General features: G+C 31.1%; 1 protein-coding gene across 1 annotated transcript; it reads left to right on the top strand.

Annotated features, from left to right (window-relative positions):
• Positions 1 to 756: 756 nt before the first annotated feature.
• Positions 757 to 2508, top strand: LOC114182757. The gene has a single exon (XM_028069691.1). It carries the CDS (start codon positions 757 to 759, stop codon positions 2506 to 2508), a length of 1752 nt encoding a protein of 583 aa, XP_027925492.1.
• Positions 2509 to 23948: the final 21440 nt, after the last annotated feature.

Here is a 23948-nt window from a genome sequence, read left to right as displayed (position 1 = left end):
TAATGTAGTCGACTAGGTTCGTGGCTGTTTGCATCTGTGATATAAAAACAGTTTCTGCAATTTTCTGGGTGTGAACTGGGAAATCAGAAGAAAGAAAGAGAAGTGCGAAACAGTCTCTTGGAGCAAATCTTGGAAGGTCCTTTTGAAGATTTCTATCAAAACACATTCATTGTTGACTTGGCAAGATGAAGAGATCTCAATCTTGAAAAGGTGTATTCAATCCAATTTGTAGTCTTTGCTTTGTTTGTGTTTTGATACAGTTTTGAAACAATTTGTTTCTGGTTTTTTTCTGCCCTCTGCAAGTGCGTGTTTGCCTTGCTGTTGTGGTGTTGTGCAAGTGTGTGGATGCCTTGCATTTGTGTTCCTTATCTTAGAATTTAGATTTATCAATTGTATTTGTAAATCTTGAAATTCTTGTGATATAGTGAATATATCTAGCTGTGGTTTGCTAGATGAACTGGATGTAGATTCGTAAGAATCGAACCAGTATAAATTTTTCTGTGTGCTTTATCTCTTTCCCTCTATATTTTGTCATAGTACAAATGCTCCGTACATCAAGCATCACACTATACCATTTCAATTGATTCAAAAGCAAAGGTTATTATCAAAACAATTTCAAAGTGTTAAAACTGGACAAAATCTGTTAAAACCAATTCACCCCCCCCCCCTCTTGGTTGTGAAATATTGGTGCATAAATTCTAACAAGTGGTATCAGAGCCTGGTTAGTCGAATACATAGTCGACTAGATCCTGACAGATGGCCAATATTTCACAGACTTTTTCTGAAGGGGCTTCAATAAACAGACCACCCTTATTTTCTGGAGATAACTATCCTTTCTGGAAAATCAGAATGAAAATCTTTTTAGAATCAGTTGATAAAGGTGTGTGGGATGCTATTGTTAATGGTCCATTTATACCTACAAAAATTGAGGAAGGAAAAGCTATACCTAAAGATTTTCTATCTTGGACTCTTGATGAAAATAAACGTGCTCATTATGATGTGAGAGCCAAGAATATAATCTCATCTGCACTAACATTGGATGAATTCTACAGGGTATCAATTTGTCAATCCGCAAAAGAAATGTGGGACGTGTTAGAGGTAACTCATGAAGGCACGGATGAAGTCAAGAGAGCTAGAAAGAACACATTAATTCAAGAATATGAAATGTTTAGGATGAAGGCTGAGGAAACAATCTATGATGTGCAAAAAAGGTTCACTCATATTGTGAATCATCTCATAGCATTGGGAAAGGTTTTTGAAAAGGAAGAACTGAATATCAAAATACTGAAAAGTCTGAATAGAGCATGGCAGCCTAAGGTTACTGCAATCTCTGAATCAAGGGATCTCACCACAATGAGTATGGCAACTCTCTTTGGAAAATTAAGAGAACATGAATTGGAACTTGGACGTTTAAAAGAGGAAGAGGAAGGAGAGAAAAGGCAAAGCATTGCATTAAAAGTTGCTGCAAAAACTGACGGAAGAAGCAAAACCAAGGATAAAGAAACTGCTGCAGAACAAGAGGATGAAGCTTCTGATTCTGAGGCACTAAATCTGATGGTAAAACGTTTTTCAAAGTTTTTAAAGTACAAAAATAAATCAAATGGAAAATCTGCTGCAGGAAATAGAAGATTCTCTTCCAAGAAGCAAGAGTCATCTTCCAGCGTTCCAACATGTTATGAGTGTGGTAAATCTGGTCATATCAAACCTGAGTGTCCAATTCTCAAGATCAAAAAGAAATTGGAGGAAAAAAGTGAGGCCACAAGCAAGTCCAAGAGAGTGAAGAAAGCTTATATTGCTTGGGAGGATAATGACTCCAGCACCTCTAATGATTCAAGTGAAAGCAATGAAGAAGAAACAAATCTATGTTTGATGGCTGATACAAAATCCTCTGACAGCAGTGTAAGTGATCTTGATCTTGAATCTATTGATGAAAGTTATGAAACTAGGTTCTATCAACTACTTGATGTATATAATGAGTTGCATGAAGAGGCTAGAAAGTTGCAATACTCTAATAACAGACATAAAGGTGAAAATAGGTGGCTTGAAAATAGATTAAAACAGCTTGAAACAGAAAATGAAGAATTGAAAACTGAGCTTGAAAATATTGAAAAACATAAAAGTGGTGATTGCAAAAAGAGTGTGCTTAATTGTGAAAATTGTTCCAAACAATTAGAGAGAATCAAATATCTAATGAGTACATTAACTAGATTCACTCTAGGAAGAAATTATCTAGATGCTATGCTAGGTTCCCAAAGAAGTGTACTGAATAGAGAAGGCATAGGATATGCAGAACACGAAAATCAACTAGGTAGTCAACTAGAATCAAGGAAATTCATTAACATGAGTAAACCATCTTCTATTGTATGCTTTTACTGTTGCAAATCTGGTCATACATCGAATAAATGTTACTTTAAAAAGCATGGTGTTCCTGAAGGTAAATATAAATGGATAGCCAAGAATTCAAATGTTGCTAACATGAAAGGACCCAAATACAAAGTGGGTACCTAGATGTATTTTACCTGTTTTGCAGGGTTGTGAAAAGCCTAATAATCAATGTGGTATTATTTTTTGGGCTGCACAAGTAAAAAAAAAAAAAGTTCCAATCATTCCCTGCGTGAGTAAAACAACTTTTAACACTTTTTTATGATGTTTCTTAGGACATAAAAATTAATCTTTTTGCACCAAAAGTGTTTCCTACAAATACAAATTGTGTTACTGCATCTATGTTGTTATTCTTCAACATTTTAATGAATTAGGCATACTTGATTTCGCATTTACAGCATAAAAATCTGCATCAGATTTTACCATTCTGCATTAAAATAGTCGACTTACAAATCAACTATCATCCAAATACTGCACCAGAATTGTCATCACTGCACCAGATTTTCTGTTTTTGCATTACGTAGTCAACTTCGTAGTTAACTATTGTTTCATACTGCATCAGACTTTATAATTTCTGCATCAGGTTTTATCCTTCTGCATAAAATAGTCAACTTGCTAGTTAACTAGTCATGCATTTTTCATATTCCCTGTGTTATATTTCGAAGCAAGTCAACTACATTAGTAACCTAGTTAACTACGTCTGGCACAAAAATGGTTTGGTGAAATTTTCTTCTCCTTTAAACTTCTTTCCAATATAAAACCTCCAAACCCCCAAATCTGTTCAGAACCCTAAATCTCCATTCTCTAATTGTTTTCAAAATTCACAATCTCTTTAAAACCCTTGAATTGTGTTGTTGTTATTCGTTCTTCCCGCATCCTTCATATGCTTCTGAGGAAGAAGAAGAGAAATTTTCCGCTGCCATTGCTGAAGATGAGGAAGCATCTCCATAAGCTGAAATGTTCGATTAATGGGTTGTAATCTTGCTATCCTTCTTCTTTTGCTTTCATCTTTAGCTTAATTTTCTCTTAATCTGTACAATGCCCAATCTAATTTGATAAGCTGATATAAGGCACATCTTTTGCTTCTCCATTATATGTTTTTCTCCACTTCTTTGTCTGATCCACATTTGTGAAATTGGTACTGAATATTTCTTCTTTCATACCCTTATTTTGCTAATGCCAAAAAGGGGAAGTTTCACACCACTTTGTTAAATAATTGCTAAAGACATATGGTGAATATAAGTTGCTTAGTATCATTCGTTGTGCTTTTAACAACTTATCTTTTGGATTTATTGCATGCTTGTTCACTAAAAAGGAAGAACCATTACTTTGTCATACTAAACATAACTTGTTTGAAGTAAAATGTGCATTTTTCATATTTTTCTGCATAAAATAATCAACTGGATAATCAATTACAAGGTTGTTTTCTCTACATTGTTGTGCTTATATTTTTTACATCTCTCACCAACACTTTTTACATTTTAATCTTTGAAAATCTATTATAAGAAAGTACCTATAGGTGTTGGGTGTTTGTTCCTAGGGGGAGTAACCATGCATCTAGATTTTGGGATCAAGATTGTTCTTTTGTGATTGATTGTACTTTTAGATAATATGATAAAATTTGTTGTATTTGGTTTGCCATTAAGTCCATGTTGCTCTTTTCTTGGTACTTGATTTGAGAATGTTGCTTGTACTTTGATATTCCAATTTCTCTTATCTGCTTCTGCTACATTTTACTTTGATACCATATTATATAATGACATGCATTCCATAGTTATGACATTCTATGATTTCATTGGCCTATTCATCATATAGGTAGTTTCAAGGTAGGGGGAGCAAAGGTAGCCCATGGTTCTGAATGCTTTTAGCTATATACTTCATTGAGATTGGCTATTTTCTGCATTTTTCTTTATCCCTGTTTTTGATCATGTCCAAAGGGGGAGAAAGGTTTGTTGTTCTATGCAAGTTTGTCCATCATCAAAAAAGGGGGAGATTGTTGTTGATTAAATGTATTTGAAATGTTTTTGATGATGTCCATAATAGCATGACAATGGTTAACATGACATAGCATGACAATGGTTAACATGACATGTGTATAAAATCCTGAATCTGTTAATCTGCTGCCTCGATAGTCGACTAGCCAACTAATGTAGTCGACTATGTGTGTAAAATCCTGAATCTGTTAATTTGTTGCCCCGATAATCGACTAGCCAACTAATGTAGTCGACTAGGTTCGTGGCTGTTTGCATCTGTGATATAAAAACAGTTTCTGCAATTTTCTGGGTGTGAACTGGGAAATCAGAAGAAAGAAAGAGAAGTGCGAAACAGTCTCTTGGAGCAAATCTTGGAAGGTCCTTTTGAAGATTTCTATCAAAACACATTCATTGTTGACTTGGCAAGATGAAGAGATCTCAATCTTGAAAAGGTGTATTCAATCCAATTTGTAGTCTTTGCTTTGTTTGTGTTTTGATACAGTTTTGAAACAATTTGTTTCTGGTTTTTTTCTGCCCTCTGCAAGTGCATGTTTGCCTTGCTGTTGTGGTGTTGTGCAAGTGTGTGGATGCCTTGCATTTGTGTTCCTTATCTTAGAATTTAGATTTATCAATTGTATTTGTAAATCTTGAAATTCTTGTGATATAGTGAATATATCTAGCTGTGGTTTGCTAGATGAACTGGATGTAGATTCGTAAGAATCGAACCAGTATAAATTTTTCTGTGTGCTTTATCTCTTTCCCTCTATATTTTGTCATAGTACAAATGCTCCGTACATCAAGCATCACACTATACCATTTCAATTGATTCAAAAGCAAAGGTTATTATCAAAACAATTTCAAAGTGTTAAAACTGGACAAAATCTGTTAAAACCAATTCACCCCCCCCTCTTGGTTGTGAAATATTGGTGTATAAATTCTAACATATACTAACTTGAAAAGAGGCATGACATTATTCTACTCACAATAAGTGAACTTGAAAGAAATAGTTTTACAAGTTCTTTTGTTGCAGTGGTTGTAGAGCAAATAGTACCAGCCCTCATTATCTAAATTAAACCTAACAGTGGTCGTAACAATTACGCATATAACATCCTATATAAAACACAATAGGATAATTCCTTTTAGTTCAAATAACTAATATAAAATATAACAAAGCATAACAATTTGGTTTGCACACTTTTTTCATAGATGAAATTTCAGACATACTTTTCACTAAACATTTATACACAAACCCTTTAGCATCACTATATTGAGAAGACTAAGTCAATTGACTTACAGACTGACTTATAATAAATCCATCAGGATCAATTATGTAATTAAATTAAACATAAAACATCTATGCAACTATTATTATATTATGAAAATTATATAATTAAATAATAATTATATTATTATGCAAAAGGTATGACATTCGGAATTCGAATAACTTACTCCATCAAACGTTTTTTAAATTCTATTAATTCAGGTACATCATTGCCCATTATCATTTTTGTACCATTCCACATATTAGACAAAGAAACTGATCATTCTCTTATTTATAACAATAATAGTTAGGAATTGATAAACAAACAAAAATAATGACAACATTCTTTGAGTTAGCATCCTTTAATTAAGGCTTACTTCTAACGTTATCAATCGTGTCAATGACATCTCAATATCACAATATACCACAAAAAAAAATTTAGATATGATTGAACATTACAATAGATCATCTACTATAAACATAATAAATATATTTGACATGCCAATCAGCAAATCCGGACAGAAATTTCCAGCTACAATCTCCGTTATACTTTGAAAAGAAAAAAAAATTCACTTGAACTTCGAGAATAGGTTTAGATTTCACAAAAGTCGCTCCAATAAACAGTAACTTGACAGGATGATCACACATTCTATATTGCCCATCATTTTTTTAACAATCTTGAAATTGTGCATGATATATGTTTTCCCCTCAATCAACTTGGAATCCCACATATCAAATTCTTCATTTTTAACCATGCATTGTATTTTGTCCCCCTACAAAACATTGATCAAAATAACAACAGATTATAAATACAAATTTCAGCTACTACTAAAAATATTAATCAAAGTGTTTTAATTATTTACCTTTTGGTCCATCAAAATCATCTCCAAATGAAGATTGCAATTACGGCTTTTAACATACCAGTAATCAATTACTCTGACACCAAGCTTTAATGTCTCCCTTTTACCATCAATATCTTTAATCATATCCAGTTTCTTGGCCATTGCAACTTTCTACCATAAAACACAAAATTAAGCACATAAAAAATGTGATAATACAAACATATTGTCAAAATATTACTTTTTAATTGTAAAAGACACAAAGGTTCAAAAGATAAACATCAAACAACAACAATGGACCATGTAGATGAAGAATAAAAATATCACCACCATACAAAATGGACAAAAATGAAACCATTAAACCACAATGATGGTTCCGGGAAAAGAAAAAAAAAAACATATGATCCCATCTACTACAAAAAACCCTGGTAAAATTCATAAAGTTTCAAAAGACAAACATCAAACAACATCAATGGACCATTAAGATTAAAAACCAAAATATCACCACCATACAAAATGGCCAAACATAAAACAATTAAACTACAACGATGGTGCAGCCAAAACAAAATAAAACATATGACCAGAGATGGTTGTTGCTAATTAAGTGTATCTGAAATGTTTTTGATGATGTCCATAATAGCATGACAATGGTTAACATGACATGTATGTGATAATATGAAAATGTTAATCTGCTGCCCCGATAATCGACTAGCCAACTAATGTAGTCGACTATGCTCGTGCTGACAGCAGCTGATTTATAAAATCAGATCACTGCACCTTTTGTTTTAAAGAGTTGTTCAACCAAAAAGAAAGAAAGAAAGGTGTGAAACAGGTTCTTGGAGAATATACTGAAGCAAGGTCTCATTGTTCATCAAGATTCATCATCAAGATCAAGTGAAGAGAGTGTAATATTGACACTAAAGCATTGTACAAAATCAGGTGTTATTATTTCATTATTGTCACTGTTTTTGTATCAATTCTATATTAGTTTCTTATAGGTTCTTGAACTTGACATTTTGTGTTTTATCACTGTGATTGTGATAATTGTGTGTAATTGCTTGGAGCATTATAGTTTGCACATTTCTTGAAGGGGTGTTTTCAAGAAAGTGTGGTTTTAGAGTTTAGGAATTGCATAGGTGTTTCTTGTATTCCTTCTCTTGTTGATATAGTGAAATTTCTAGTGAGGAAAGCTAGAGACGGGATGTAGATTCGTTTGAATCGAACCAGTATAAATCTTGTGTCCCTTGTGCTCTCTTTCATTCTCTTTTAATTTTTGCTAGGTATAAAGGTTGAACAATATGCATTCTTAAACTCCTTTTGTCAATTGGTTAAAGATTTTATAAAAACTGTTTTTCAAGTGTCAGAACAAATCACTACCACCAATTATTCTCACGATTTTCTCTGTTGCAAATCAATCTAGGTCCTTGATCACTACCACCAATCTTGACATTATATGAAGGAGCAATTTCAAATCCAAATCACTAGGGATTCTATCTAGGTTGATGTCAAACACATTGTAAAAGAGGTTGGCCATGACAAAGATGAAGCTCGATTGTCCAATTTTTGAGGGACCACAGGGGAGAAAGTTGTATTTCCAAAAACAATAGAGGTAGTGTTATTATTGTTTTGCTTAGAAAAAGGATTCAAGAGCAAATTTATCTTCTTTTTAACCAAAATATTCTGGCTCAAAGAAAGGGGTTTGATGGTTTGGTTGGAGGCCAGATAGAGGATAATGTTCTTTTAGTTTTTCCTTTTAACAAGGTTGGTGAAATGAGAGTCTTAGATGTAGGGAGAGCTTCGTGTGTGTAGTGGTTGTGGTGTTTTGTTTGGTTAAGTATCGTGAAAAATTTATATATGTGAAACCAGTCTTCCACCACAACCATGTTGGATTTGTACCGATCACTGATTTTTTTTGGAACTAATAACAATAAAAAATTGTATTCTCCAATTGCTTTTGGAAAATGCAATGGGCAAATCACCTATGGAGAAATTTGTACACGTCAAAAGAAATCGCAAAAAAAATTTACATGTCAAAAGAAAACGCAAAAAATGTTAGAAATTTCTTCAATTTTAGAAAACCATCAACATAAGGTTTTTTTGACTTATTTCTATTGATTAAAAAAGGATCATACATCATATCATATATAGGTTATATTAAAAATTAAGGTGTTCCTAGTGAGAAGTATATTTAGATTCCTAAAGGAAAATCAAGGAGTACTTAACCCCAAAGGATCCAATATAGTTTAAGTACTAAAAATATTCTTTAATATGTTTTTGAAAGCATGCCTTGTAGCAAGAAATTTGTGTGGTATCTTGACAAGGGTTGCTCAAGAGATATGACTAGTGACTTGGATACATTTAATAAAATTCCTCTAAAACTCAATGGGCATATAATCTAATGAGATACTATCAATGTTCAAGAACTTTTTTTAATAAGATTTGTTGTTTGTTAGACATATAAACGCAAATGTTATCTATATGTTTCAGCGTTCAGAGATTGTGTTAAAGATATCATACAGATTATAGTTAGAGAGGACGAATCAACCGTATATAAGAAATACAAACTGAGTTGGTGAGACCGAAATAAGCTTAAATATTAATTAAACGTGCTGTAAAATAAAATAAAATAGGGAGATAGAGAAAAAAAAAAGATACGAGACAATGAGTGATGCGTGTATTATTAACGAAAAGAAGAAAGAAAAAGAGATGTTCTACTCTTTGCAACAACAATTGTTATTAATACAAGAGCCACCACCAGGAAAGGGAACACTCAAACAGAATTTGTTGCATGCATTGTTATCTGGGCAATGCCCCTCGGTGTTGGAGCAAATCAACCGCGATTCTCCATCGCTTTGTTCATTCTTTTCAATTGATGAACACACAACCAAACCAATACATATCAATCCCAATAAAACTATGTTAATCTTTACATCCATCATTTTCAAACCCATTCTGCTATTGTCTTCTCTTTTTGTTTTCTTCTCTACTTTTCAAAACAAAGAACAATCATGGATTTCTTACCACCGCTTTTTCGCTCTATTTAAACACCAAATATTACTTTTCACTTTCTCATTCCGCTCTTTTAATAATTCTACTTAATGCTAACTTTATAAGAATCAATTCTACTTAATGCTAACATTATGAGAATCAATTCTACTTATTGCTAATTTTACGATAATTAAATCTTTTACGTTAAAAAAAGTTTAGTATTGTTTTTTATTTAGAGAAAAAAATCAATAAAAATTTTAATTATTTATTCCTCATATAAAGTAAATGGTCTCTTCCTATATTATTTTATTTTTGTAGTATATTTTTTTAATTTAGTTAAATGTAAAGTTTTTGACTAAGTGTATAATAAAGGAATAATGAGGTTGACGTACTCTCAAAATTACATACCTTTATCCATCAAGGGAAGGGACTCCTTCTCTTACAAAAATTGATGGTAGTGTGTTATTTTATCCAATATATATTTAATAAAAATAAGAAAAGTTACTTATCCTCTTCCATTAATCGCATTATTATTTTATATTAATAACGCAACTTTACATTTTTAACATTATTATTTTATATTAACAACACAACTTCACATTTTTAACATTTGAAGACAAGTAAGCAATAGTAAAATGAGAGAACACATCACACTTTTAATGGAAAAATTAAACGACAAATACTCCATTGAAATTTATGATGTAGTTAAAATGTAGTTAAGCCTACTCTTGGCCAATGCTATTACCTTGGATCAGTGGCGGATCTTGACAAAAAATGTTGGAGGGGCTAAAGTAATATAATTTTGAGATTATTATATTCGATCACTAGTATAATGTTTTAAGAAATGAATTCTCTAACTGAATTGATAATTAGTCTAATGCTTCAAAATATGTGAAGAGATAGAGTTTATCTTCTTTCATCAATAGTTTCTTTTTTATCACTTTTAAAAAATGAATTTATTCTTTTATTTTTTATCAATATACTTTTCTTTTGTAAATAACATTAAAAATAATTTATCATAGTATTTTTTTATAATTGAGACATATAATTATTAAAATAAAAATATATTATAATCAAGTCATAATTAAAAATCGGTTATGAGAAAACACATAATACATTATTTATTTTTCTTCTATATTCATAAAAAAATGAATATACAAAAAAGCTCATGAGATAAAAAATAATGTTTTTCGTTAATGAGACAAGAGACAAGAAAGGGATGTAATAAATGAGAAATGAGAGCAAAAATAATGAGTTTGTTTCTAACTTTTATTTTCTTCAAGAATAGAAAGAAAACATATGAGAGTAAGAAATGATTACAATATTAGAGTAAGAAATTATTACAATTTGTGAAGAATTAGAAAGATAATGAGAACGAAAATAAAAATTATCTTAAAAAAATTTGGTTTAATTACTCTTTTGATTCCTGTTTTGGTTTAAAAATGTTAAATTGATCCTCCAATTTTTTTAGTTTTAATTTGGTCCCAATTATTAAAAAATTGATACAATTTGATCTTTTACGATAAATTTCATTAAATATTTTAAAACAGATCAATGACTTTTTTTATTAAAATTGAAACTCTTAATATATGGTTTACTTTGTTGGTGTAATTAACATTATTGTAGGATCAATTTTTGACAAAAAAAGAAATAAAAAAATTAAACTTAAATATTTTTATTCTGTATTATATTTAATTTTATATTTTATTATTTATTAACACTAAATTTTGTGCTTTATAAAATAAATAAAAAGATACACAATTTAATTTTCATCAATTTTTAAAATATACTACCTACAATTTAATAAATTTTAAATATATATATATATATATATATATATATATATATATATATATATATATATATATATATATATATATTATAAATTAAAAAAATTTAAAATTTTGGGAAGCCGGGACACCTCCCTACCCCATTAAAATCTGCTCCTGTGCATGTTGAAAGGAGATTTGTTTATATAGGTCAAGTGGACCTCTCTCTTTTCGTCTTGCATACTTATCACATTAGTAAACAAATTTATTACTAACTATTGCTGTAGTCTGACTAAATACATATATTATATATGTCAGAACTAACGTATGAAAATATATATATATATATATATATATATATATATATATATATATATTTTACCATATCTAATACTTAATTGATCATTTGTTATCATTCTCACTATATGATAAACCAGCGTGGAGAAGCTTATATAATATTCGTAAAAATATTTGGATATATGTTAGAAATTAAATTATGAAAAAATATTTTAATTATTAAAATAACTAATTTACATGAACAATTTTGCACGTTTTTGCATTATTATAGGAATAATAGAATTGTATATATTAAAACATACTCTTTCTTGTATATACTTCTGTTATTCCTTTCAATAAATCATAACACGTAATTCCTTCTTTTATTTGTTTCCTTTACATGGTATCAGAGCAGGAACGATCCTCTGCTCAATCATTTATTTTTTATTTTTTCTATCCTTGTTTCCATGGCTGAGGATGGAAAAGAACCAAATTTTAATAGTTATTATTCTCTCCATCATTATGACCATCCCAGAATGGTCCTTGTTTCGAAACCTCTAGATGGAGACGATTCTTCGACTTGACGTAGAGCCATGGTCATATCTTTAAATGCAAAATCCAAATTGGGTTTTGTTGATGGAACTCTCAAGGCACCCTCTACGAAAGACAAACTAGAAGAATACGCAGCATGGAAAAAATGCCACTACATGGTATTATCTTGGATCTTTAATTCTTTGATAACTGATATTATAGATAGTGTTATTTTCTATGACACTGCTTATGAATTTTGGGAAGATCTTCAAAATCGCTTCTCTCAAAGTCATGCACCATAGATTTTTCAGATTGAGAGAGACATTGGTTGCTTGAGTCGCAACCTATTACACGAAGTTAAGGAAATTATGGGATGAGTTAGGCTCATGTAACTTGCACTTGTGGAGCCAACAATAAAAGGCGCAAATTGATGCAGTTTCTTATGGGGTTGAATAACTCTTATAGTACTATTCGTGGTCAACATCTCTTAATGAATCCATTGTCTGATGGTACACAGGCTTATTCTTCTATCATTCAAGAAGAGAAACAACGACATTTGGGCATCACAGGTGACACAATAGAAGCTTCAACCATGGTTGTTCAAAAGAATAAACCAACAGCCTTTGTTGTTCGCCACAAACAAGATCTTCCTTCTCGTTTTAATTCATCTAAATCGATAGCCGCTACATTATTCTCATTGTGATAGAGATCATCATACAAAAGAAACATGTTGGAAGCTACACAGTTATCCTCCTAAACACCCAAGGCATGGAGTCACCTAGAATGCTTATTCTAAGCCTAATGGGAATAATCAATTTTCAACAAATAATGTCACAACGACTCCAGTGATGCAACAATTGTAGTCCACAATGAATGGATTAACTGAACTACAACTTCAACAAATGTTGTCTATTATGCAGGGTAATGCATCATCTCCGTCAGCTAATTCTAAGGTCAACAACACCAATGTTCCTTCAGGTTGTCACCACCCAAACTTATAATTGATAGTGGGGCCACCGATCACATTATTTCTTCACCAACCTTGCTTGTCAACAGTAAAGAAAACACTTCTTTACCACCAGTTGTTATGCCAAATGGTAAGTAGGCCCCTATTATCTCCATTGAAAATTTACCTTTAAGTCCAATTATTTCTTTAACAAATGTGCTTGGGGTACCATCTTGCAAAGTAGATTTGATGTCAGTAAGTCGGGTCACAAGAGATTTAAAGTGTTCAATAATGTTTTTTCCTTCTGGGTGTATTTTACGGGATTTGATGACGAGGATGATAATTGGTTTGGGTAAACAAGGTGGACTCTATTACTTGGTTGCAATGACATCAAATAAGACAAACACTACAATTCCATCACTCGTAGCCCATGTCACCAAGTCATCATCTCCTTCAAATACTTCTACTACTTTAACACAATCTCTCCACACTGAGATATATACATAGCAAGTACGATTATATGTCTAACAAACAACAAATCTCATTAAAAAAGGTTTTTGACGACAAATACTATCTTAAGAATAAATTTAACTTAACCTTACGATTGCACTTAGTTAAATATTATGAATTCAAATTTGAGATCTCCCTCCAACAATTAAGTTCATATAAAATAGATGTTTGAAGTATAGAAGCTTTGGAGAGTACGTTAAACAAATTATTCATGTATACAAATATATAATTCACGTAATTTTCATATGATAATACTTTAATTGTATTTAATATTTAATTAAGATGTTGAAATTATTCTTATTGTTCCATTTTTTAATATTATTTTTTGACAATTTGGTATATTGATTTGAACTTGTTTTATTTATTTCATAATTTTATATTATTTAATTAAAAGTAAAAATACAATACTAAATTATTTATATCTATATATTTTATTTAAATCTTAACTATAGTTATATAAAGAGATATATTCTTTTGTGTCCACATTTCGTTATTTTAGTTTTATCCTTAATTAGTATTTTAAAAATTATTTATTTAAAATAGTTTATTTAATTGTTATTCTAAAAACCTCTTTTGTCTTTAACGGTTATTTTAAATACTTCCTTTGTGTACATATTTTATTTTTCTTATTTTACATATAAAAAATATTTTAAAAATTATTTATATATTTTTTATTAATCTTAAATAAAATTTATATGAAAATTAAAAAATACGAACACACAAACAAGATAAGAACTGTGTTTTTGGCTAGTATATATATAATTACAATAAATATAACTTCTGTTATGCATTAATGATTGTCCATTGATTTGATACATTTACTCATATGATTGATACTCATATGATTCATTACTCTTTATGTAAATATTTGTATTAACTAAGTTGATTTTTCCTTTATGGATTACACGTTGTATCTATAAATATGACTCTTCCTATCAATAATAATACACAGATGAGTTAGCTCACTATTCTCTCATTCTCTATTCTCTGTTGTTTCTTCTCTTCTCTATTATTCATCGTTTTATTTCATAACAACTTCAATGTTTTTAACTGTAATAACAAATATGAAAGAGATTATCCAGACAAAATCGATGATTTAGAAGATATATAATTTTATCCTGATCGAATGCTGCTTCTCCTGCTTACTTTTCATTCGTCATAGTTTTGAATGCTACTAGTAAAACAAATTCATGATGCTTTCTTTGTTGTCTATGGCTTGTCCTACGAATAAGAAGTTCACCATTTGATAGTCAGATTCAACTATTTGAAATACTCATCAAAACCATATCATTATGTGCTTTTGGTGGTCCGAAGACACTGCTATAGTCCTGACTAAGTTAGTCTAATCCATTTCATTGAGTTTGGATTGAATTTAGATAAATAATTTTTTTTTAATTTTGAAAATTCAAAATTAAGGTATATTCAAGTCGAATTAAGTTAGACCAAGTCTAAGTTGACACAAGTCACCAAAGTAAAAGAGTAAGTTGTGTCTGACTAAGTCCAAGTTGAGCCGTGTCGACTCGGGCTCGTGTCGGACGAGTTGATCTAGATTGAACTGAGTCGGACTAGGACTAAGTTGAACTAGGTCTGCTCTGGTCGAAGGTTGAGTCGAATCAACTTAAACCTAAGGTCAAATTGAGACGAGTTATGCTGAAGGTTGAGTTGAGATGATCTAATCAAAGGTTAAGACAAATTGGTCCAAGCCTAGGATGGGTCAAGTTGATCAAGTTAGCCCTAGGGACCAAATTGAGATTTTTTGTGGCAAAACCATATTTTTACACATGGTAGTTTTTTTAAAAAAATATCAAAACATTAAAAAAAAATTTAAAAATCACAAGCTGACACGTGGCAAAATCCTAATTTGACACGTGTTAGTTAGTTTTTCAAGAAAAAAAGTAAGAAAAAAATTAAAAAAATTAAAAAAACCACGAGCTAACATGTGGCACAGAGTTAACGTCGTCAATGATGCCCTAACGGAATGGACCAAATTGGAACAAATTTTCAAAAGATAGAACCCAATTGAGACAACTTAGAAGTTCAAAACCCAATTGAGATTTTGTAATGAAAACGGGGACCTACCGTGCGATTAAACCAAAAAACAAATAATTTCCACGAATCAAATGTAGAAATGCACAATTTAAACGGAGAACAAAAAAAATACGACAAATTAAAAATTCAACCAAGTTGGGGAAAAAACCCTTTAGGGGTTTTACTCCTTACAACATTATAAGAATAATGAAACAAACAAAATTTCAAAAAAGGCATAGAACACACAGACACTTAAAAATTTTAGTTTGTTTTTATATGATGGAAAAATAAGATAGTAGAGGAAATTCAAACCAGAACCTTGCTCTGATACCAGATGATATGATCCTATCCAGGAAAGTATACGATCGTTTCTGAATTTAAATCCTTAAGAAGCACGACATCAGAGAAGAACGTGGAATAAGACACAGATGGAGGACGCCACAATCTAGCAGATTGATAAGTCAAGTGAAGATTCGCCACAAAGATGTTAATCTTTGATAAGAATCAGAGGCCTAAGCCAAGAACAAAGAAAATCTTCTCTTTAATGAAATCAAATTCAATATATGACTAAAAGTGTCTACATTAGTTTTTGGTACCTCTATATATAAGCACATAAGTTTAAGAAAACATGAGAACCCTACAAGAAGGCCCAAGCCCAAATCATAAAAACATAAACTAATTTATAAAAGAAAGCTCAAAGCCCAAAAACATAGAAACATAACTAATTTCTAAAAGAAAACCCAAAGTCCAAAAATATAAACTAATTTCCTAATAACTATCCTTCAAAAGTGCTCCAAGTCATGATCTTCATATTCTTTGAATTCCCACTTCAATTGCTTGTAGCATCAAGAGCCTTGAATAGATTTGATTTTCCAATATCTTGCTCCTTGCTCTTGTCATAGGTCCTTTGAATTGTAAATGTTCATCTTCAAGTTCTTCTTGTATGGAATCGAGGGATAGTCCTCTATCATTTTTTTTCAATATATAAGGTATTTTTCATCTTATCATATCATTACTTATACATTTTTCCTTTGTGCGATTTCATTTAATGGTGTATCAAATTGTGTCTGATTTGATTATTTTTACTTCCTTTTAATATTTTTATTTGTTATTTATTTTTATCATGTACAATACTTTTTTGATTTTTTTATATAATTAGTTTTATTTTCTATCTCGTTGTCATAAGCATAATTCTATTACCAAAATTGTAATAATTTAAAGTCATTGTCAAAAATATTGTTTATCACCATCCAACATATATTGACTATGCTAAATTTTAATTATTTTTAGTTTAATCTTTTTTCTTTGTGTGATTTCAATCAAGTGGTGCATTATACATTTTATTAGTGTATAAAAAAAATATTTTTCATTATTTTACTTTATTTAATGTATTTTCAGAAAAAGTGTAACATCCCAATTAACAACATAAAACTATTGAACAAAATATTTCTTAATTGATGATCATTTAAGCATAGAATACCACATGTAACTACCATATTACAATCATCTAGATAAGATATATTGAAATACAGAATTTACACAACCAAACAAGAGGAAGCTAGAGTTTACAAAAGATTTTCTAAAGAACAAGCTACACTGCAATATCTTCCTTTTCCTTTATTGGACCAACTACTACTTCCTCATCTCCTCACACCAATTATGTGATCATTGCAAAAAGAATACATGACAAGACAAAACACAGACAAAATGGTAATCTAATGTACAAAAAGGTTTGATCATTTAAAAGTTTACAATTATTTAATCATACATAGTTAATCATGAATGAATACTATCCAATTCCATACAAAGACCCATACATACTCGATTATCTTGATGCATGCATTCATATCAGATCCTAACAATTTGTGCACTTGTGGTCGCCTCTACTGCTTTATAGAGCCATTGCCAATAGGTTTCACCCTATTACACACAAGGTTAATTCGTTAACATCTTTGGCCAAGGTAAAGCCTCAAGACTAGGACCTTCTTCTCCTCTCACCACATACCTCATCCTTCTGCACTTGAGAATTGAATGCTTATTAAAACGTCAGGATAACTTCCAAACTAAATCCATATATAATTGCATACAATACTATAAATTATTATTAATCCCCTTTAAATTAGTACCACCCAATCTCAAATCAAACCTCATAAACCCGATCTCAATTCAATCTCGTACATCATCCATTTCCTAAGCAATGACCCACATTTGACAGAAAGCACCAAAATTGACCAAAAAAATCACTACTAAACTCTGTTGCATTTGCTTAGCGAGTAGTGCATGCAGACCCCACTCGTCCAACGACTAGATGGCTTGCCCTACGAGTGAATAACTAGAACTCACAGAAGTAAATTCCTCTAAAATTCACCTCGCAAGTGTGTTCTCGACCAACGACTGCAAAGACAATAAACTCTCTAACTTTGTATTTTCTTAGCAAGCACATATTGACCAACGACTACAAAATTAGAGGCTTCTTAACTTTGGATTTGCTTAGCAAGCATCTACTCGACTAGTGAGTCTGCATAATTCTACAAAAGCCAATTCTACATTATCATGTTATCCTAGTTCAGTCTAAGTAGTCCAATAGCCATCAAAGATTCCAAAAACATACCAAACTTAAACTAACATACGTTAAACAAGCGCTTACTAGGAGGCAACCCCGTTTCTTTTACTTTATTTAAGTACTTTTACTTTTTCTTTATTATTTCATTTAGTAGTAATGTTAATTTGTGACTACCATTGTCATCACCTTAAACTTATGCTAAACATGTTCTCATAGTAATCAATGTGCATTTAACTATTTTAATGTCAATTGTGTTGAAATGTTCTTGAGCATTGACTTTCTTATATTTTGATTGTGCATATAGTTGGAATATCTTGTGGCATACTTTGAGTGAGAGATAGTTTGGTATGATTACATGAAATTAGTCCTTTTTCAAACATGAGAGTAAGACCAAACTTTTGAATATTTGAGTGTTGTAAGCTTGTGTGTTGAGAGATGTAAGGGGTATTGCCATGAATTGATTTTTGCTTGATTCTTGTTAACAAAATCACATACTTGGTTAGAAAGGATAAAGATATTTGTTTGGTATGTTTAAGCCACTTAGCCAAATAGCCAACCTAACAGTTAATTATTTGTTATTACCCTCTTTGATCGTAATTGTTTCATTCTTTTACCATCAGCCTTTAAAGAAAAAAAATAGTTTATCCCGCACTTTAGCAAAGAGAACATGTACACAATAGTACAGGAAGGGTTTTTGACAGTAGTTATTTTTGTCATTTTGTCCTGGTTCTGAAACTGAGGCATATTAGGACGAGGCCAAAAAGGTTAGCTTTTTGCCCCAGGTCTCAACCGAAGCAGAAGCTCCATATTCAGCCTCTGTTCTGCTAAGAACCGAGGCCATATATGCCTCTCTGCATTATCAACATCCCATCTTCTCCACCAGAAACCCTAGGCAGCCACCATGGTTCCACCACAGCTCCGTCCGCCACGTCCGAAACTCACAACCAAAGATCCGCAGCCATCGCAATCTTCTCCTTCATCTTAAGAGCAATTCGTGATTCGTGTCACCACCATGGAACCTCCATGTTCTTCATACACGAAAATGTGAACACCACACTTGCATAAATGCAAACAAAAATCAACAATCTGCAGCAAATCACAAACCCTAAATCGCGTCTCCTCCCCCAAATCGCAAAACCACCTCCGTCGTAACAACAAGTTTCTTCACGCTACCGCCACCTACACATCTCGCCACCATCAATGACAGATCTCCATCCACACACAACACCATTCTGCCACGCACCTGCAACACAACAAACTCACGCCCAATTCGCGAGCCCCAAATCGCACTTCGCCAAGTCAAAACACGAATAAGCAAAACATCAAATGTCGCGAGTGGTCGGAGCGCAACAACAACAACGAAGGTGGGTGGCTGAGAGAAAGAATGCGCATGCGGGGAAGAAGAAGAAAAAAAGTGATTCGCGATTTTTGAACCCTAAGGAACCTTTTGGCCTCGGTTCAAATTTTAACCGAGGCATAAAACAATTTTTGGCACTGGCTCAATTCCACCCGAGGTAGAAAACAATTTTTGGCCTCGATTCAATTTTTAACCGAGGCAGAAAACAATTTTTAGCATCGGTTCAATTCCACCCGAGGCCAAATATCATTGTCGTAGTGGCATTTTTGAAATATTAGCCAACTTTTAGGCTTGGGGTCTTCAAAACAGAGGCATATCAGACCTTTTGGAACCGATTTTTTAAGAACAAAAGCAAAAAGGCATTTTCTGCCTCGGGTATATACTGAACCAAGGCATAAAAGTTGGAAAAAATTGCAAAATTGCCACCGTGCCATTTTATGCTTCGGTTAAGTGATAATTGAGGCCTATAACACGAGTTAAAATAGCAAAACTGCACTAGTGACATGTTGAGAAAAGTGAAGGTATGATATGAGAATAGTTTAACGTAGGGTATGAGATTGAATAAGTTTAGGGTAGGTATTAGTAAAAACCCTACCCTAGGAAATTGAATAAGTTTGGGATAGGTTTTTGTAAACACCCTACCCTAGGAAAAAGAAAAAGAGAAGAGATAACAATTTTATGTGATGGAAAAAGGTTGCATGATGTACATTAAATATCTAGAGTATACTCATAATAGCATTCACACGTGGTTGTTCTCTTAGGCTTAGTGGTCTAAGACATTAGGGTTCTTATTAAAGTTTAGACTTGTTGCTAAGAGCTTGTTACATAGTGGTGTGAATGCCAGAGTCAGGAATTAGAAATATATTGTTAGTGGTTTCATCTTTATTTCATGTAGGAAATCCAACCCTAGTGAAGCCTTTACCATATATTTTTATTTCATAGATTTAATTTGCTTTCTATAAATAGTGAAGCAGAACTTGTTACAACCATTATTATTTGGGCAATGCCCCTCATTGTTTGAGCAAACCAACCACGATCCTCATTCGCTTTTCCCATTCTTCTAAATTTCATGTAATTTCATGAAAGCTTTTGTAACCCAGAGATTAATCAGATTAAACATTGTGTTGGAATGCACATAAATCAGATTAAACATTGTGTTTAGTTTTGATAAAAGAAAATAAATATAGTAATAAAGAAAATAACCACCACTCTTCCACCCTATTTAAGCACCACACCACACATAGCCCAATTCATCCAAACATTGATTTTTACTTTTTATTCCACTCTATTGATAATTCTACTTAATGCTAACTTCATGAGAATCGAATTTTTCACTTTAAAGATGGTTAATATGGTTATATCATATAAAAATAAATGATCTCTTCCTATACTATTTTATTTGTGTAGTATATTCTTCTTTTTTGATTAAATATAAAAATTATGACTAAAAGTATAATAAGGTTGACCTACATTGTAAATTACATCACTATGTGTCTCTACCAACGACTCTCTTTGTAACCATAATTGATGGAAGTGTTTTTTTATCCAATATATTATTTACAAAGAGAAGTAATAGAATGTAGTCATTTTATAAATAAAATTAAATGTAATCACTATAGGGGTAGCAAAACGGGCTGAGCCCAACGGGCCAGCCCGTCAGCCCGTGCTAAAAGGAATGGGCTGGGTTGAAGATTTTAACCCGTCAGCCCGTTCTGGCCCGTCCCGTCCAGCCCGTCAACTTGACGGGCCAAAGTACGGGCCAGCCTGTCCTGGCCCGTTGGCCCGTTTTAAAAAAATAAAATAAAAATAATTAAAAAGATTAATTTTTTAGATTATATATTTTAACTGTATAAATATATAATAGTATTGTAATTTAAATCATTAACACCTACAAATTAAGTTTGAATATTAGTTATAATTGAATAATTTAATATGTAAATTTAATAATTATTTTAACTTATCTAATTAAAAACATTAACTAATCAATTAAAAGTTAAAATAATATTTTATTTGATTAAATATGACTTTAATAATAATTTATATGTATATATAAACAAATTTAAAAAATAAAACAAATTAAAAAATTTGAAAACTAATTAAAAAAAATAACTAGACGGGCCAGCCCGGCCCGGCCCGTTAGCCTGTCCTATACGGGATGGGTTGTGACTATTGGCCCGTTTCTGTTTGACGGGCCAGCCCGTCCCGACCCGTTTTTTGACGGGCCACATACGGGTCGGGCCAAAACGGGTCGGGCTGGCCCGTTTGCCACCCCTAAATCACTACAAGAATGCATGGATTAGCAACAAAAATAAAGTGTCCTCTCACTTTAAGACATTATTAGAGTCGATCAGACGACGCTAACTCCACATTACATAGAAAAATGTAAAAATATATTAGTTAATTGTGTGGTCTAGTCGATGCTATTTTAGCATCGGTTGTAATTAAGACTTACTCTATATTATGAGTAAGAAAAATATAAAATTGTATTCATTATTTTGTGCGAGTTAAGGGTAAAGATGGCAACGGGGCAAAGCAGAAACGAGTTTCATCATGTTATACTAATTCCTAAAGATAAAATTAAATTTTCTAACAATAATAAAACCTATTTGATAAAATTAAAAAAAAATTAAAAATATGAAAGATAAACAAATATTCAAATGAAAAAATATTTTATTTTAAATGTCTCTTTAATAGAATTTTTAAATTATAATGAAATCTCTTTATTTTAGACACAAATAAAAATAATAATTCACAACAAGACACAAATAACAAAAAATAGACTAATGATGACTAACATTTAACATAGATTTCTCATCTTTCGAAATTAAATATATATTAGATGGTGATAAAAAAAGTCCCCAAAAATTACTTTAAATTATTATATTATAGTAAATAAAATTTATTTATACAATTATAGTGATAAAATAACACTTGGATACAAAAGATTTCAAATATAAAAACAATATTTTACATTAAAGAATATCAAAAAATAAAAGTATTACAAAAACTATCAAATGTGTATGATAGAACCAATTTGATAGGAAGTTCTATTTTATCCCATTAGCATCGACAAATGCAAACCCTACGGTCCTCAATCACTTTTTCCATTATTCTAAATTTTATGTAAATTCGTGAAAACTTTTATAACCCAGACATTAAACTCAAATTTTAAACTTACAAGAGTTTATTTCCTTCAAAAAATATTTAAAAATAACAGAGGGATTTGTTGGAATGACATAAATCACATTAAACATTGTGTTCAGTTTTTTGATAAAATAAAAAAAAATAAAGGGAATGAAAGAGAAGAGAAATAAGAGAATGAGATGATAAGAGATGGTTATGTATTTATATATTATTAATGAAAAAGAAAAAGAAAGATGTTTTATCCTCTACAACAGCAAGTCTTATACTTGCATCTGCCACCAGCAAGATAGTTAGCACTCTTGCACTTTTGGTCACAAACATGGTCATCTACACAATGCGCCAAGTCAATGAAGCAAAGCAACACCACATTCCCATCGCTTTTTCCATTCTTCTCAATGTCCCTACCTGAACACACAACTAAACCAATGCAAATCATTCCCAACAAAACTATCTTATTAATCTTCAAACCCATTATGCTATTGTCTTCTCTTCTTTTCTTCTCTACTTCTCAAACCAACAAAATAATGGATTACTAACCACCACTCTTCCACCCTATTTAAACACCACACCACACATACCCCAATTCATCCAATCATTCATTTTCACTTTTTCATTCCATTCTATTCATAATTCTATTTAATGCTAACTTTATGAGAATTCAATCTTTCACTTTAAAAATGTTTAATATTAATATTATCATATAAAATAGACGATCTCTTCCCTCTATTACTTTATTTGTGTGTATATTCTTTTTACTTAATTAAAATATACTTTTTTATTTAATATTTAAAATTAAACTACGGATACTTAATTAAAAATTTTAAAATTTTTAATTCTAAATATATATTTTTATTTAATAAAAAATAATTCAAAAAATCAAAATCACGATGAAGTTAAAATTTAATTACACCTAATGAAAAATATTAATTATTTCTTATTATATAAGAAAAACAGTTAATAAAAAATGTTCATTATTTAAGGAAAACAGTTAATGAAAAATATTCATTATTTTTTATTAATTTAATGTAAACAATTTCTTTCCATAAATTGTATTCTTCTTATTTTAAAAATTAAAATTATGGTTCAATAGTAATATTATTATATTAAGTTATTATTATTAGACTCTACTTAGAGATATGAAAACATGTGACTCTACTGGGAAGTTAAAAAAGAATATGAGGAAGTCATACCCTCATTTGTTTTGTGGTAAGTAAGTCTAATTTCTGAGGTCGAAAATTTTTGTTATTAGGAAAAATGTAAAGACCTAGAAGATGGTATTCTAGGATTGATAAAATGTTTAAAATAAGGATACTCAATTATTTAATATTAAAAAGTTAAAGTATAAATAAAAGTTTTATAAACGAGTTTCATTATTTATAAA

The sequence above is a fragment of the Vigna unguiculata genome, chromosome 1 (assembly GCF_004118075.2).
Source record: "Vigna unguiculata cultivar IT97K-499-35 chromosome 1, ASM411807v1, whole genome shotgun sequence".
NCBI lineage: Eukaryota > Viridiplantae > Streptophyta > Magnoliopsida > Fabales > Fabaceae > Vigna > Vigna unguiculata.
This window is presented reverse-complemented; position numbering and strand designations above follow the sequence as displayed.